The 18,751-nt window shown below is 43.7% G+C and overlaps 2 protein-coding genes across 2 annotated transcripts; both read right to left on the bottom strand.

The window, feature by feature from the left end:
• Positions 1 to 10,377: 10,377 nt before the first annotated feature.
• LOC149269131 (uncharacterized) lies at positions 10,378 to 12,917 on the bottom strand. Its single transcript, XM_089466602.1, has 2 exons — positions 11,968 to 12,917; positions 10,378 to 11,905 (listed from the first exon to the last, which is right to left on the bottom strand). Exons 1-2 carry the CDS (start codon positions 12,763 to 12,765, stop codon positions 11,204 to 11,206), a joined length of 1,500 nt encoding a protein of 499 aa, XP_089322728.1. The 5' UTR covers positions 12,766 to 12,917; the 3' UTR covers positions 10,378 to 11,203.
• A 116-nt stretch (positions 12,918 to 13,033) lies between these two features.
• On the bottom strand, positions 13,034 to 14,802 carry LOC108614610 (uncharacterized). Its single transcript, XM_018008807.2, has 2 exons — positions 13,886 to 14,802; positions 13,034 to 13,823 (listed from the first exon to the last, which is right to left on the bottom strand). Exons 1-2 carry the CDS (start codon positions 14,657 to 14,659, stop codon positions 13,125 to 13,127), a joined length of 1,473 nt encoding a protein of 490 aa, XP_017864296.1. The 5' UTR covers positions 14,660 to 14,802; the 3' UTR covers positions 13,034 to 13,124.
• Positions 14,803 to 18,751: the final 3,949 nt, after the last annotated feature.

Here is an 18,751-nt window from a genome sequence, read left to right on the forward strand (position 1 = left end):
CACCGCATTCAAGCGACAATTTGTCACAAATTTAATAATTTAATAATATTAATATTTCTTTCAATCGGCTTTCCCATGCCGCTTATCGCTTTAGCCGCTGGCCGCGAAATTAAATCAAAAGGCATTCGATTCAATTTCGCGCTCGCCCGACTCAATTCACACGCGTCGCACAAAAATGGAAAAAGAAAACAGAATCGAGCGACCGCAGAAAATATTGTTGATAATTTGCGGTGCACTGAATTTGTAAATTAACTCAATTCAGTGCTGCCTCACGACTTTGGAGCCACAAAAAACTATAAATTTTTTATTCAATTATGAATGCTTAAAGCGAAAGAACTTAAAGGGCTTCGCTCGAAATGGATTTGAGAACTTTTGTCAGCTGTGTCACGTAGCCAGGCAGAGAGTAGAGTAGAATTAATAAGCCAACGGGTGGCACATTGCATATGCAATGTAAATGTGCCACATGTGGCACAAACGTAATCGTAATGCCATGCAGCAGCCCCTCCTGCTGCTCCTTCTACTCCTGCTGCTGCTGCTGCAGCGCCAACATTTGCGACATTGTGTTAATGCGGCTTATGTGACAAGTCAGTTAATTACTCGCACTGTTTTGTACGCAGCGAAAAACTCCGTCAAGCTATGCGGCAAACAATGCGAAAAGCGAAATCTTTCTCTCTCTTTCATTCTCTATCTCTGTTCGCCTGCTGTGCTCGACTTGAAAATGCTTTTTAACCGCTGCTGCTGTTGTGGTTGTTGCTGTAATTGTTTGCTTTAGCAAATGTTGCACAATAACTGCTACACACACACCCACATCCACCACATACACTCACACAGCAATAGACATGTCAGCCCTTGTATAATGTTTATTTGTTTGTCAAGCTCTCGTCATATATATAATTAAATCCAACATTAGTTGAAACACTTGAAGTGTATTTGACAGCTCTCTGACAATAATATTTGTGGAATTTGTGCCTGAAAGCCGAACTTATCCAAGAGCAATTCAAGCTAAAAGCATTCGCTTCCACTCAATTGAATCTAGTCGCCAAACAGTCAAATAATTTAACATTCAACTCGGCCGGGAAACATTTAACATGCCTCGAGCGCTGCAGCGCCAGCTATGCGAGCCCAAATCAAAAGGAATTCCAGCGTGAAGCTTCTGAAAATTAAAACCTAAGGCCTCAACCAGAGCTCTCGGCCTTATGATTAAGTTAACAGACACCGGATGCCTTAAAGCCTTCTCACAATTTATCATGTTTTCAACTGCAATACGAGAGTGCCCCGTTCGAGTCTTGGGAGTGCTTCAAAAAAAATGTCATAGGTCGTAGCTTGTCAGTCAGCGAGAGAGAGTGAGAAGGGTGATGGGAGGTGACAACACAAACAACAATGTAATTTGTAAGCATGTCGTCGGTGGCAGCAGAGGCTGCGGGGGTGGCGGGGGTGGCGGGGGCTGTTTACCCCTGACCCACGTAATTTACAAGTCAGACAGACTGACAGCAGCAATAACAACAACAATCATGAGCCGCCATAGTCAAGAGTGAGCGCTCGGGTCGTCGGCGCTTTAAAAACATAAACAGGACAGGCAAAAGGACAAATCCAGCCGCCGGCCAGCAAACAAAAATATCCGGTGATGAATAATTAAACATTTCTTTATTTAATATGAACTATAACAGCCAATTGCTGGTACGCTCAACTTGTCCGTTCGTTTGCTTACTGAATACTAACATAAGTTTATCGACTTAACCGATAATTGATCTCGATGCGGCTCTTCATTCGCCGATAATAATGAAAGCTACAAATTATGCTAAAAAATGACAAATATGCTAAAAAATTATAAATGTGCAAAAAAATGACAAATGGTTTCTCAACATCCCGGCCCCCCCTGAAACTCCGTTTCAGAATGTGGTAGGGCTGCTATCTTCGTGATGGGTCGTATAATCTCTCCAGAAACGACCTTGAGTTTAACTGCCCGTACTAATCCATCCTCTCCTGGGTACACCTCGATTACGCGTCCTAAGTTCCATGTTGCTGGAGGCGTATGCGAATCCTTGATGAGTACAATGTCTCCAAGGGATATGTTAGGCATCTTGGTAGACCATTTTGGTCGTTGCTGCAATGCTGTTAAGTATTCCTGCTGCCAACGTTTCCAAAATCCTTGAAGCATTGCCTGAGTATGTTGCCAATATCCCAAGCGATTGGTTGGTACCTCTGCGTAGCTCCCATCTGGAACTGCAGTGTACGTCCGTCCGATCAAAAAATGTGCTGGTGACAAGAATCCAATTTCTGTGTCCGAAGTTGCGCATAATGGACGGGAGTTCACGACTGCTTCTATTTGTGTAAGCAGAGTGCGCATCTGTTCAAATGTAATCACTGTATTTCCGATCACTCGTCGCAAGTGTAACTTCACGGAACGTACAGCAGACTCCCATTTTCCACCCCAATGTGGAGTATATGGTGGGATGAAATTCCACTTGATGCTTTGCTCCGCCAATTTCCTCGCTACCACTTCGTTATGCTCGCGTGAAGTATGTAGTTGTGACATCTCATTTAATGTGCGCTTAGCACCGACGAAGTTACGTCCATTGTCGCTGTACATTTCGGCAGGCTTCCCACGGCGGGCCATAAAACGTCTGAGGGCTGCCAGAAAGGTGTCTGTGCTTAGGTCAGTTGCCAATTCTAGATGAAGTGCTGATGTCACCATGCATACAAAGAGACAAATGTAGCCCTTCTCTTTACGCGGGTTGCGTCCCTTGTGTACCTTTAGCAAGATAGGTCCAGCATAATCGACTCCAGTGTGTTCGAATGTAAAGGCCTGCCGCACGCGAGTGGCAGGTAAGTTAGCCATAAGCTGTTGTGTAGTATGATGACGCTGCTTGAAACAGTTTAGACATCCATGCGTGATTCGTCGGATGAGGTTTCTGGATCCAAGTATCCAGTACTTCTGACGAATTATAGCAAACATTGCCGAAACTCCAGGATGAAGGTTGAACTGATGCTCATGCTTCAGTAACAGCTCAACTAGTCGATGATGGTTCGGTAGTACAATTGGGTGTTTGGCATCTCTAGATAGGTAAGAGTTTTCTAAGCGTCCTCCAACTCGAATAAGGCCATCCTGGTCAACAAATGGAGCTAGCTTGCTCAACTTGGAACGGTGCTGCAGCGGTTGCTTCTTCAACAAGCGCTGCCGATCAACATCAAATGCGTTTTGTGCTTGCTCTAGACAAAACTTTCGTGCTGCGTCAATTTCATGGAATGTCAAGGCTGCTGAATGAAGTGAGTTTCTTGATCGGACGCGATGTACAAAGCGCCGGACGTATGCGATGATTCGAATCAGTCGTAGCCATGATGATACTCTAGTAAGTAAAGCATCAAAGGGGGACGATGCCATGTCCTCCGTTGCCGTCAGAATATTGGCCTTGAATTCCGCTTCTGCTGCTGGCGGCACGATGGAACAGCAGAATTTTGATCGTCGAAGCATCTCCAAACACTCCTGGGAATCATGTAGCCAGGACGGTCCCTTCCACCATAAGTCAAATTTAAGAAGGTCACCGGCGAGCATTCCTCGGGATGCACAATCTGCAGGATTTTCCTTGGTACTCACATGCCTCCAAGCGTCCCGTGGGATTGTCTCGAGTATTTCTGCCGTACGATTGGCTACGAACATCTTCAATTTACAGGGTTGATTTGACAGCCAGGACAATACGATTGTAGAATCGCACCATGCATATACCTTCACTTCCTTCTTGCCCAAACTAGCTTGAATTGCCTTAACAAGTCTAGTCAGGAGTAGAGCTCCACACAGTTCGAGGCGTGGCAGCGTTGCTAGTTTTAAAGGTGCGACGCGAGTCTTAGCAGCAACAAGATATACTCCTATAGATCCGTCACTATACTCAACTCTGCTGTAGACGACTGCAGAGTAAGCCTTAAGCGAAGCGTCTGAGAATGCATGTAACTCGATGTGATTCATGTGACTGTCTATGAAGCGAGGTATCTTTAGTTGTTGTAGCGACGAAATGTCCTTGCGATACATCTGCCAAGAGTGCGCCTGTTTCATCGGAAGTTCAGAGTCCCAATCCAAATCAAGCAACCAGAGTTCTTGCAGTAGAATCTTGAATTGGACTACCACTGGTGCCAAAATGCCCAGAGGATCAAAAATGTGTGCTACATCGGATAGCACTTGTCGCTTTGTACAGCTTGCAGTTTCCGATAATACGATGTTGTATGCAAGGTTGTCTTCTCCAGGATCCCAATGTAGTCCTAATACCCTTGATGTTGCTGTTGACATGTTGACTCTATCACCTTGCGCGGTGCATAGTCGTGTGCTATTTGAGATCCATTTTCCCAATTCCAATTGCGCACGTGACATGAGTGCAACCAGCTCAGTTTGAATGTCAATAAGTTCTTCCTCTGTCATGGCTCCTGTTAATACATCGTCCACATAGAAATCCTCCAGTACTATCTTAGCTGCTCTGGGAAACTCATGCTCGTGGTCCTTGGCAAGTTGTTCTAACACCCGGACTGCGAGGAATGGCGCAGACGCAGTCCCGTATGTAACTGTGCAGAGTTTGAAGTGTTTCAATGGTGCTGATGGATGTTCTCTCCATAATATTCGTTGAAAGTCCTGATGTTTAGGTGCAACCAAAATTTGTCTAAACATCTTCACAATATCAGCCGAAAATACAAACTTGTGCATTCGAAACCTCATGCATACGTTAAACAGGTTGCGTTGTATACATGGACCAATATGAAGCGCATCGTTTAGAGACCGACCATCTTGGTCTTGAAATGAGCCATCAAATACCACACGCAGCTTTGCACCTAGCACCGGATGGTGCGGCATGTAGAAAACCTTCTTCGAAGTGGCGTCTTCTTCTGCATCTACCTCCTTCATGTGATCCAGTTGTATGTACTCCCTCATGAATTGCACATACTTCGATCGTAAAGCTGCATCCCTCATTAAACGACGCTCAACTGCCAAGAAGCGAGACTTGGCTCCATGATAGGTGTCTGCAAACTCTGGGTTTCCTTGCTTGAATGGTAGCTCGACGATGTATCTCCCTTCGGCATTACGGGAGTGCGTTTGGACGAAATGAGTCTCCACTAACTCATCTTCTTTATTGGCAGACGTGCACGATGGAAGTTCTTCCAGTTCCCAAAACCGTTGCAACAGTGTGTTGATGTCCATGGTAGCTAGGAGTGACGTAGTTGTAGTTGTACACGCTCCTGCCACAGATGTGATGATCCATCCAAATATTGAATCAATAGCAATTGTGTTCCCCTGGAGATTACACAACTTATCTCCAGTAAGAACCGTCCAAATGTGATCGTTGCCAAGCAAAATGTCGATTGAAGCGTTGGTATTAAATGCGGCGTCTGCCAGGGTGTGGCCGCTAAACATAGAGAGGTCTGCTGCATTTATAGTTTCTCTCATCAGTGTCGAAGTAATGTTTCCAAGCACGTGTGCCTTGACCACAAGAGATGCATCTGACACTCGCGACTTGATGTGTAGTGAACAGAGCCCTCTTGTTGTTTCTGCCTTGATTGATGATATTCCAGATATAGAGATGCGAGAGTGTGAACGGGTCAGACCCAATGTCTGGATACACCGTTCCGAAACATAGGACAACTCCGAGCCGCAGTCCAATAATATGCGGCAAACAACGTCTTGTCCTCGAGAATTGCGCACATACACCTGTGCCGTTGGCAGTGTACTTCTCATATTTGCACCCTTGCCACCTTTTGAAGTATTAACGGCGTTCGTCAGTGCTACTACTGTGCTAGCACCTGATGCCTCATTTGAATCATCCTGCTGATGTTGCTGTGGGTCACCTTTGTCCTTAGTGTTACGTTGGTCGAAGTGCAAGAGTGAGTGATGTCGGCGCTTGCAATGCTTACAAGATGACTTCGATGTGCAAGCGCTCACTCCATGGCCAAGTCTCAAACAATTAAAGCACATGTGTTTGGACTTTGCAAAGGCATATCGCTGCTGAATTGATAAATCCAAAAATTGTGTACATGCCATCAATGCGTGTTCCTTGTTGCACTTTGCACAGCGCTCTGAAGTGGCGAGTAGCGCATGTGCGTTCCTGGTACCTCTGTCCTGTCTAGGCTTGCTGCTTGTCGTAGTTGCAGATTGACTGAGCTCCAGTCGATCACAACGTGCATCCAGGAACTTGAGCAACTGCGTTATCGTAGGATTTGCTATATCTTGACTCTTTTCGTACCATTCACGACGTGTGGTGTCATCAACCTTTGCCATGAGCAAGTAAATCAGCCAACAATCCCGATCCGTTTGTCCAGAGGCGTCTAATGCCCGAATTACGGTACCAGCTTCGTTTGTTAGCGATCGAAGCGATGCTGGGTTTTGATCCGCAACCTTGGGCAGTCCAGTAAATGTATCCAACAACACGTTTACCAAATAGCGAGGCTTCTCGTACCGATCAACTAATGAATTCCAAGCTATTTCATAGTTGGCATCGGCTAAGGGCAGATGCTGAATAAGTTTCGCAGCTTCTCCTTTTAAACAAGATTTTAAGTGATGATACTTCTGGATATTCGTCAACGTTGTCTTGCTGTGAACGGCACTGTCGAATAGACCCTTAAATGCGTGCCATTCCTTATAATCTCCATCAAATGGTGTGATATGAATCCGTGGCAGTTCCCAATCCTTTACAGATGGTCCTGCGCATTGCTGTGAGCCTGACGGTGACTCGTTATCCACATGCTGTGGTAGCAGTCGTTGCATTAAGGCCTCCATAGTCTCCATTTGCATCTGCTGCATTTGTTGCATTTGCATCTGAGACTGTTGCTGTAATTGTTGTATTTGTATATGAGACTGTTGCTGTATTTGTTGTAAAATGCCTTGGATGGGCGAATTATCTACTTCCCCAAGCACATTAGATGTGGTATTGACTTCTTCCAGTTTGTGGGGTTTGTACTCTGCGTGCAGTGTCTTAAGAAGAGCACAAGCTCGTTCAAAGCGCTCCTCATATACATTGTTGTCACTTGATGGATCCACATATCCCTGCACATCTTCATATTTATAAAGTTCGTCACCAAGGTTGACAAACTGCTTCCAAACTTGAACCAGCGTGTCCAATTTTGTATCAATATCGTAGAAGGTGCAACCCTCAGGTGGATGCTCCGCATATCCAGAAATACGGGTAATTGTTGCCTTCAATCTACCTCTGGCTCCCAGTAAAGTACGTAGATTTTCCATTGTAGCGTGCTGCGTTGCCAGCAGTCAATCCAAGTTGTCCAAAATAGCCAGGTATTAAATTAATGTGATGAAATTGCTGCGTCTCTAGCAGCCGAACAAACCATTAATCACCGCAATTTTCCAATAGTGCGTACTGCGTACTACGTATGATGCCAAATATCGATACGTAATTCCAAGAATTGCAATTGCTGCGTCTGCAGCAGCAAAAACACGACAAGACAAAACACGTCACTTTTCCAATAGTGCGTACTGCGTATTACGTATGATGCCAAATATCGATACGTAATTCCAAGAATTTGCAATTGCTGCGTCTCCAGCAGCAAAACACGACAAGACAAAACACGTCACTTTTCCAATAGTGCGCGCTGTTTATTACAACTCCAAGTGAGCATTCAGTAGCAATGCCCAACGGCTCCGGCTCGAAGGACCAAATTTATGATGAATAATTAAACATTTCTTTATTTAATATGAACTATAACAGCCAATTGCTGGTACGCTCAACTTGTCCGTTCGTTTGCTTACTGAATACTAACATAAGTTTATCGACTTAACCGATAATTGATCTCGATGCGGCTCTTCATTCGCCGATAATAATGAAAGCTACAAATTATGCTAAAAAATGACAAATATGCTAAAAAATTATAAATGTGCAAAAAAATGACAAATGGTTTCTCAACATCCGGAATAGAGCTCAAAATACAAAAAAAAAAAAGCAACAACAAAAAATGAAAGAAGAATAAAAAAACTCCCCGCGCTAAACTCAAGCATAATCACATAATAAACAAACGCGGCATGGCATGGCATGGGCAAAAAGGACACGCGCGCGCACACACACACACATGCGCACATTTTTCGGACATTTTAGGCACTCACGGGAAGCAGGAAACCAAAAACCAACGCGATAATAAATATGAGTTAAAGTGTAAAAAAAGAGCCAGACCGCCAGCATCAAGATAAACAACAATAAAGCGAAAGGCTATATGCATGTAGTCCAGTTCAGGCTAACACACACGCGCACACACACGCACACACATGACAGCAGCTTAATGCTTGTAATTAAATGCGCCTCGACCGAGTATTTCACGAGTCGCAAACATTTTGTGGCTGCAGCATTTGAAAGGCGCACAAGTTCCGGACTTTTGGCGTCAAGGCCAAGCGGACAAGCGGACAGGCAGACAGACGGACATAACTGTCAGTCAAAGAAACAGACACACACAAATGTTACTCACTGCTGCTGTCGTTGTTCTAGTTGCTGCTGTTGTTGTTGTTGTCCGCTTTCACTTAGCTGCTTCTTGTTTTCCAGCCATTTGCACTGCTCTTTTGCGCTTAATTTCACTCAACTTGCTGCTGTATGTGTGCGTGTGTGTGTGTGGGCTTTGTGTGTATGTTTGCGTGCGCATGTATGTGTGCTTGATATTAAATTTAATTTTGTTTTTTTTTCTTCATATTTATGAGCTGAGCTTATACAAATTTAATAGCCCAACTTTTTGGCCTATAGCTGATTTGCTCTGGACTTAGGAGCAACAGCGCTGCTTTTAATTTGATTTAAGGGTCACATTGAGATGAATAACCTGTAAATAAACATATTTTTGCGTTTCTCTCTCTCTCTCTTTCCCTCTCTCTCTAGAGTCAATAACTTTTGTATCATAAATATGCCTTAAGCGCACCCGCAGGGCTTGCCAAGCTTAAAATTATGAGAATTTTATTGCTTATGAATTTTTAAATGATTTGTGTGCCGTTCTACTAATTGTATTTCCTCATGTTTGCATATATATGTATATATTCATATATATATAAGGCTCACTTTTGGGATTACAATTTATTATTAATTTCAAGTAAATTTATTTTCGTTTAAATTTAAGAATTTTTCTTCTATTTCAGTGATAATATTTATGCTTAAATATAAAATTGTAATAATAATAATATATTTTAAGTTAAAGCAAATTAAATCATGATCATCTCTTAAATATAATTTTATTTCCGCTTCCTCTCGACAAGCAGTGCAACTGCATATCCCATATGCTTGCTTGCACTGCTTGTCGGCAAGCAGTTGCATGCCTAGAAATCTTTAATAGACAACGTATTTCTTTATGTTATTTCATCTCTTTTGTGTCCTCTTCTCAAACAACCAAATCACAAATTTATATGTTATAGTGTACACACACACACACATATACACACAGACATGTAGTCTCTTTACGTAATCCTTTTTGTGGCAAATAGCAGCTGAACGTGCTGCTCTTGTTTGTTGCTCTGCTATGCCGCCGCTGTCTGGTTCTTCACTTTATTTCGTTTTCTGTTTCGGTGGCAGCAAAAATGTTCAAATTCGTTTAGCGCGCTGCAAAGTTGCGCAAAAATTGTTTTTGCGGTATATATATTTGGATATATATATATAATTTAGTTGTTGTTGTAGCGCTGACGCTGCTGTTGTCTAAAACATTACAAACAAATTGAGTTTGGCTCGAATTATGCCTGGCCTTTGGCGTGCCAGACAACATGGCTCGCATGGCCAACGCTGCGCTAAACTTGGCCACGCCCAAGCGCCCCTAAAGTGACTACTGCAAACTGTTTCACTTTTGGACCGAGCACACACATACACAGACACACACACACAGACAGAGACACACCCATATACACGTTCACACCAACAGCCAAAAGTCATTTGAGCTGCTTTTTTCTGGCTCTACTCTTGTAATTTATGAGTTTGCGCCTCAAGTTGTGGGCCACGTGGTGGCAACATGCACTTTCGTCCTTTCGCTCTGGACTGCAGCGGCTTATCGCCATTGTCTCTGCTGTGCCATGTAGCTGTAGCTGTTGCTGCTGTTGCTGTTGCCTGGCAGTTTATGAAAACTGCAGTGGCAAATGTTTGGCTTTGCTCTCGCTGCCGCACACACACACACATACACGCACAGGCTGTCGTCCTCTTCATCTCTTGCGCTGAGCGAGCACCCTGGAGTGCAATGTCCTTGTTTATGCGCCGACACTCTTTGCTGCTGCTGCTGCTGTTGCTGCTTTTACTATTGCTGTTGCTGTGGCGCTTGATTGAATTGTGTCCTTGTCAGCGCATGTCCTGCAGCAGCCGGCTGGCAGCTCGTGTGCGTGTCAAACAACTTGCACTTCACCTAGAAGTTTAATTAACTTTTTAGCTCAATTTCTAAACACGCTTTTCATTTCATTTCACGCTTTATTTCAAATTTGCAGTCCGAAAAGCCAAACCAACTAATCTCATATACAAATGTATTTTCACACACTTTTGCTACGGTGAACAAAAAAAAAAAAAAAAAAAAAAAAAAAAAGAGGAAGAATCACTGAACTTTGAATTTAAAAACCCAATTCCAACAGGCTTTAAGCTAAATGTTAGGAAATCCTCTCCCTTTCGCAAAGGCAAATCCAGTTTCTGAGCAGCTATAATTATGTGTGTTTATATGGTGTGCGTGAGAGTGTATGTGTTTGTGTGCGAACTGTCAAGTGACTTAAAATGACAGCTACAGCTTTTGACAGCTGCAAGCTAACGGTATTACATCTGACAGCTGGCGTCTGTTGTGGTTTATGTTAAAAGCCCACAGCTCCTCCTCCACCCCACACACACACACACACACCCTCACACACACACGCTTGTATATTAATGTGCATGTGTGTCTTCTTAAGGATGCGCACAAATTTATGTTTATGTTAACAGAGTCGACCCATTCAAGTGGCAAACCAAAACAAGTAAGCAGCGTTTACAGCCGCAGCCACCAACCACGAGTCACGAGCCACCAGCTGTAGTTCAGCCAAGCCACCGCACCGCCACACCGCCGTCTTTCAGTGGAACCGCCCACCGTCTTTACACTGAATGCACTCATGTGCACGAGAGCGAGAATATTGTAACCGAACGCGAGTTTCGATAGATAACACAGCAACAGCTACTCCATATCCAATGTCGACATCTACACTGAACGAAAGTTCATGCTACGAACGAACGAACTAATAATATCGAAAATGAAAATATTATTCCTCTGGCTCCTCCTGCACTTTGGCCTTCTGTGCCTTTTGAGCCTGTGGCTTCGCCTGCGCAGCGGCGAGTGCCTCAGCTTCAGCAGCTGCCTCCTGCTCAGCCTTATGCTTCTCCTGCTCCTCCTGTAGACGACGATTCATATCGGCCGCATATTCCGCAAAGGTCAGATTAATGTCAAACGGTGTACGCCTGTAGATATTTGCCGGTGTATAGTTGTTCTGTATGGGCCAGAATGCGCCGTCATCATCGGGTCTATACGGCACCTGGCCATACAGACCAGAGAACTCTTCCAGTGTATAGTAGAACCGTGTCGAGGCCAATACTAGCTCAATGCGCTGTATTTCCGGCAGCCATTTTCGAAAGATATCCGTAGGCAACGTCTCTGAACCAGCGACAGTTAAGCGCTGCATTTGACTGAGCGGCTGACTTCTCTGTTGCGGAAGATTCTCTTCGCTTTCAGCCTCCATTTCGTCAAACTCAGTCCCCTCTGTTTGGAGAGACGAGTCTAGCTGGGACGAATCAAAATCGATTGGCTCCATACTCTCGCTGATCAGAGAGCATATGGTGAACAATTTATCCTTGATAATCAAATGCTGTTTGCCCATCAGGTACTCGTCCGTGGGCGTCGAAGGCGGAAACTTTTCATTGAGAAAGGCAGCTGGTATGCGTCTGAACACCAGTTGCCTAGTGTAGAGCTGTAATGGCAGAGTTAGCAGAGATATTCCGCATTTCAACTATTCCGTTGGACTCGACTCACCTTTTTGATGTTATCTTCAATATGGAAGACTCGATGATTTTGCCAATATTCAGGAATACGTTCCAAGAGTTTCGCGCAGAAAATGCCTATCATATCCTCGCAGCCTTCCAGCATCATCATGGTATAGTCATTCATATAGAGAACCAGTCCGCACAGGGGATCGTGTGAGTAGATCAATTCGCGACATTTGAAGTGAAGCTCCTGTAGCATTTCGGTAAAATAATTGAAAACGTCCTTGGGCTTTTCTACTATTTCTGGTTCAGCTTCAGTGTTATCTGTCTCCTCATCATCTTCCCCATATAAATGCTCATCGAATCGAAATGTGTGGGTTAAGGTTTCAGCTTCAGTCTCTATTGCATCATTAATTTTAATATGAGCCCCATCTGTAGGAGCAGCAGGTGCAGCAGGCTCCTTGTTTACCTGCGGCACCTCCGTTGCCTCTGGCGCGTCCGGCACATCCGGCGTGGCCACCTCCGAGTAGTGCTGATCCTCTTCGCCCACGCCTTCAGCGGCGCGCGTCGTATCTGCCATCGTATATGGCGATTCGGCCTTGTCCTCTGCTGGCTGCAGCTCACTTTCCCGCTTTTGCTCCACATTCTTGGCCAATATGAAGATGCGCTGATAGAACACCGACGTGTTCATTTTCAGCAGGTTCTCGTCCACATACTCCACAAGGGACTTGCGCACCTGAAAGACCAGCGGACGCTTCAGCGTGAAGCAGGGGCGCCTCACACTACGCGATTGTCCCGACTTGGGATTGAATGCTGAGGCTCGTCGCGTATTCCTAGCGCCACTCATATTGAGGACAACTCTGCTGGGTGTAAAAGTGTATATACTAATCTATTTCCCTATAGGATTTTATTGTATGTGTCCACAGGACTATATTGTATGTGTGTGAAGTGATGTGTCTAGTAACTGTAAAGCAACACGGTTGCTAGGTTATGAACTGTTTATTATTGACTACATAGAAGTCAAGCAAGTGAAATCTAGGTTCAATAGGAAGTAGCTCAGGCAACCTAACATTGTCCTAACATTGCGAGTTTCGGTAGATAAAAACGCCAGTAACTGTGTTCTGGTAATATTCAATGTTGATGGCTACACTGAACGAAATTTTATTAAAAACTGAACAAACAAAAATTAATGATATATGAAGAATATTATTCCTCTGGCTCTTCCTCTTCTTTTGGTTTCTGTGGCTTTTCCTGTGGCTGCGCCTGTGCCGCGGCATTTGCCTCAGCTTCAGCAGCTGCCTCCAGCTCAGCCTTGTGCTTCTCCTGCTCCTCCTGTAGACGACGATTCATATCGGCCGCATATTCCGCAAAGGTCAGATTAATGTCAAACGGTGTACGCCTGTAGATATTTGCCGGTGTATAGTTGTTCTGTATGGGCCAGAAAGCACCGTCATCATCCGGTCTATACGGCACCTGGCCATACAGACCACAGAACTCCTCCAGCGTATAGTAGAACCGTGTCGAGGCCAATACTAGCTCAATGCGCTGTATTTCCGGCAGCCATTTTCGAAAGATATCAGTAGGCAACGTCTCTGAACCAGCGACAGTTAGACGTTGCATTTGACTGAGCGGCTGACTTCTTTGTTGCACGGTTTCTTCTTCGCTTTCAGCCTCCATTTCGTCAATCTCAGTGCCCTCTGTTTTGAGAGATGAGTCCTGCTGGGATGTCGCTGATTTGGGTGGGTTCATACTCTCGCTGATCAGAGAGCATATAGTAAACAATTTATCCTTGATAATCAAATGCTGTTTGCCCATCAGGTACTCGTCCGTGGGCGTAGAGGGCGGAAACTTTTCATTGAGAAAAGCAGCTGGTATGCGTCTGAACACGAGTTGCCTAGTGTAGAGCTGTAGAGGCAGAGTTAGCAGAGATATTCCGCATTTCAACTATTCTGTTGGACTCGACTCACCTCTTTGATGTGATCTTCAATATGGAAGACTCGATGATTTTGCCAATATTCAGGAATACGTTCCAAGAGTTTCGCGCAGAAGATGCCTATCATATCCTCGCAGCTTTCCAGCATCATCATGGTATAGTCATTCATATAGAGAACCAGTCCGCACAGGGGATCGTGTGAGTAGATCAAGTCGCGACATTTGAAGTGAAGCTCCTGTAGCATTTCGGTAAAATAATTAAAAACATCCTTGGGCTTTTCAACTATTTCTGGCTCAGCTTCCGGCTGCTCTTCTTCTTCATCATCGTCCGCAATTTCATCCTTATCGAATCGAAATGTGTGGGTCAAGGTTTCAGCTTCAGTTTCAATTTCATCTTTAATTGTAACTGACAAGTGAGCCCCAGCACCAGACCCATGATGCATCTGGGCCACCTCCGGCACTTCCGGCGTGGCCACCTCCGAGTAGTGTTGATCCTCATCCGCTATGCCCTCAGCTGTGTGCGTTGCATCTACATCCACATTTGACTGAGCTAAGTCGGCCTTGTCCTCTGCTGGCTGCAGCTCACTTTCCCGCTTTTGCTCCACATTCTTGGCCAATATAAAGATGCGCTGATAGAACACCGACGTGTTCATTTTCAGCAGATCCTCGTCCACATACTCCACAAGGGACTTGCGCACCTGAAAGACGAACGGACGCTTCAGCGTGAAGCACGGATGCCTCACGCTACGAGATATTCGCGGCTTGGCATTGATCGCTGAGCCCTGCCGCGTAGTCCGAGCACCAATCATATTGAGGACAGTTCGAATGGGTAAATGGAGCACAGCTCTATTCAAATAAATATAAACCTCGCGAGCTATAGGTTTATATTTATTTGAAGTGTTGTTTTGTTAGTGGCAAGCGAAACGGTTGCTAGGTTATGAGCTGCTATAGAGTTGTATTAGGCATAGCAAACAAATAACAGCAGAGAAACAACAAATGTACGAGTAACAAAGGTGAGAGAGGGAGAAACACAGAAAGAGACCGACAGTAAAAAAATCCTTAGACAGGGAGAGAGTGACATGGAGAGTGATATAGCATTTTAAAGATGATATGATATTAAACTTAATCTGGCTTACTTGAAGCATTCCTGCTAGATTTATTCCCAGCTACATTTCTTACAGTGTAAATTTACCAAACTGTTATTATATGACACAGACTATGTGTGTGTGTGTGGGTGTGTGTGTGTGCTGCCGTAGCTGCTGCCTCAATTATTATTATCACTCGCTTGAAATCCAAACGCTGTAACTGCCTTTTGCTTTTCAGCGAGTTAATTTATTCATGGCGCATTTATGAGCAACTACAACAAGGCCAAAGCAGAGGCAGCAACAGCAGCAGCAGGAGCACTGGCAGCAACAATGTGTTGTAAACTTCTTCATCAGCATGCGCTCCCTCTCCGTCGTGCCAGCATCTGCCTGTCTCTCTCTGTCTCAGGCTATAGCCTTAGCCTCTTCTTCGCTCTAACTTATTCACTGTCTAGCTCTTTTGAACAATCTGAAACACTTGGGCATACAGCATGCTGAAATGATAATGAGCGAAAATTGTTTTTTGACTCGCTCCCCAGGTGTTTTGTTTGCAACACAAAAGCAAAATGTTTTGCATCAAAGAGCAAAGACTTGCCACCATTCAGGTGCTCATCTTCAGCTTAATACGGCTCGGTTTCTGTAGTCGTTTAACATTTTAGTTTATTGGCCTGCCGAAGATGCGCAGCAATTTGGGATGTTGTCTGCTGTCCTGGCGACGACATTTTCATCTCTCTCTGTCTCTCACTCTCTCTCACTGAGAGGTCTATGGGCACAGAATTCTCAAAGTCAACTTAAAGTTACATTTGCCAAATCGAGTTTCACTTTCGAGCAGACTCGCATCTGCCACGCCCATTTGTCGGCGACAAGCGCCAGCGTTGATTGCACCCAAGTTCTTAGTCAATATTTGTCAATTTCAATGAAATGAGAATTTGACATGCAAGCAAACATGCCGACAAACTGCTCTGAGCCTCACTGCGATGCGATGCCATGCGATGCGATGACGTGCAGCCTGCAACTGTGGCTTCAGCGGCCTCACGATCCACACAGTCCCTCTCCATATGCAAACAGAGTAGCTGGCCTTGGCCAGTATCCACTGGAAAAGCGCTGGGCATCAGCCACACACACACAAGCACGCACAAGCACAGAGAACGAGAGAGAGAGAGAGGGAGATAGAAAGAGAAAGCCAGACCAATATAGAATACAAGCACGTGCACACAGTCAAGCCAAGCGGACATACACGAATAGGTAAATTAATTGCGATTTGTATGCAGTGGCATTTTTGTATGGCTAAGTGATTGATGGGCAGGTGCTAGCTGCAATACCTGGGAGCAAAAACCAAATAAAAGTAAGCCAACATAAAATAGATTTAAGAGCCGACTGTAGCAGCTATAACAAACGAACGAGATATATGTCAATCTGTGCGTACATGAATCTGATGTATGTAAGCAGATCGATGCAAAATACAAAGAACATGAATGTTGAGAGAGAAACGAGTTACGTAGAGTGATTAAACGGTAGACTGTATAGAGTTAGAGTTAGTTAAAGAGTGTAGAAGGGAAAGGAGAAGAATAACTGAAAATTTGGTTTGATTGGTTCGCAATGAAAAAAAAAATAAATAAATTAATAAATTGCAGTAAATTGAAATTCATACTACAGCTATAATATGCCAACTGCAGCCTTTCAAATAAGCTAAAATATATCATATTCAATAATATAGCATATCGCAAATGCAACATCTATCAAGCCAACCGAACGGCCCGCATTATGTATTACCAATCAAAAGTTGCAAACAATTATGAAAACAGTAAATAATATTTGCAATTAAACTTTCGAAAAATCTCGTGTGCGCTGGGATCATTTAAAACTTTGCAACTGGTGTATATGAAAAACTGAACTGTTTTTTTCATCTGTGTACCGCCTGCATATTTAATTATTATAAATTTTAATTCAGTTTTGTGGCGGAGATTTGATAAAAGTTGCCCTGGCAATTAGTTGCTTGTCACGAAAGTTTGGCCAATGCAATTAAATTGTGAATTGAATGCAATTGCAGCAATTGCTGACGAGCTGTTTAATCAATTAAAGCTCGGGGCACTAAGTGCCGCCCAACGGCTCGAAATGTTGTAAAAATTGAGTGTGTGCGTACCCAGACCGATTGCTCAATTAATGCCAGCTAATTTAGTTGGCTAGCAGAACAGAGAGCGAATGAGAGAGAGAGAGAGGGAGTCTTTTGGCCAAAAAAGAAAAAGAAAAAAAAAACCAATAGAGATTCATTCCCCGCCTTCGTGGAGGACAACTCGGCCTGGCAACTCAATTATATTTTTATTTATGCGCCAGCATTCGCGCACTCCCCAAATGGCATCGAGGGTTGTCTTCCGATCCTTAGACAATGGAAAATTTATTGTTTCGCCAATCTAAGCAAATTTTTGTAAGGAACTTTTTATGCTGTTTGCCCATGTCTGTGCGGGCATTAATAAAGTTATGTATTTGATTATGAAATAGGCGAGCGTAAAGCATTGCGAATGGATTCAATTGCTTGGCACAACGGGCAGAGACAGGATGCCACCACCACCAAGACCTAGAGCAAGAGCAAGACCAGGCCGAAGCCATGACAAGACAAGACAAGACAAATCATAAAAAAGAAGTTGGCAATATGCGAGTTTTATGGCGCAAAACTTTGCTTTAAATGAAATTGCGCAGCGAAGCCTAAGCACGCGGCCGCGACAGCTGATAAAAATTAACAGCGCACTTCGAGCCGCGAGATGTTCCCGAAAACATTTGCGACCCCAAGACTCGTTCAAGGTCTGCAGCTTCCAATGAGACTGTGAAACGTTCGAGTTTCAGCTGTGTGGCATGGCATTGGCTATCAAGTGGTCAACTTTACCCTTTTTCTCGTTTTTGTGTGCTCGCCTTTAGACATTTTCTTGTGGCATTCCAAAATGGCACATCCGGTGCTTAAGTGTGTGCGTATGTGTGTGTGTGTGTGTGTGTGTGTGTGTGTGTGTGTGTGTGTGTGTGTGTGTGTGTGCGTGTGCACATCCACAAATTCAGCTTGTGTGCGGCTTGAATTTCACTCCTTTATGGGGTCATTTAAAGCCAAGAGAAATGCCCCAAAAACGAGCAACATTTCTCGAAAGTTTTTCTTTAGCCCAAAGAGTAGAAAAAGGAAAACTGTGAAACATACATTTTGGCGTTAGCACATGATGACAACAATTAGCATTCAGATAAACGCTTTTGTTGCATATAACAAACACTTGCTAAGTTTCTGCTCCTCTTTATTTTGTTTTATTTTTTTTGCAGTTTGATACCCTGAACAGATTGACAAGGGTATAAGCTATTTGGGGAAATTTATGTACCAGCCAGCACAAATCAAAGTTCATGGAGGGCATATGTGAAGAGGATCCCGTTGAGCTGATTGGGATGTCCGTTCTGATATAGATTCCTTGGAAATTTGAAAACTGATTGAATTATGTTTAAAATAGCAATAGGAGGAAATCATTTAATTTTCCTCAATTTCCTTTTCAAATTTTCCAAAATGAAGATTTCAGCTTATTATAATTATCTATATATTATAAATATTATCCATCATTTATATACAATATAATTTATTATATGCAGATTATATCTTTCAAATAAATCATTTAAATCTTTCAATAAAATTATATATATTTATTAATCCGTGGTATCTACTAGTCGATATTATGCAGCACTCATTTGTGTTCCTCAGTTTACTTTGGAGAATTTACAATTTAAATGGAGTAAAAATGCACAAAAGCATGAAATTGCATGGTCTTTGTCAGAGGAGACAAAAATAACAATAAC

This window comes from Drosophila arizonae, chromosome 4 (genome assembly GCF_054131065.1).
Source record: "Drosophila arizonae isolate 15081-1271.41 chromosome 4, UAZ_ARI_1.0, whole genome shotgun sequence".
Taxonomy (NCBI): Eukaryota; Metazoa; Arthropoda; class Insecta; order Diptera; family Drosophilidae; genus Drosophila; species Drosophila arizonae.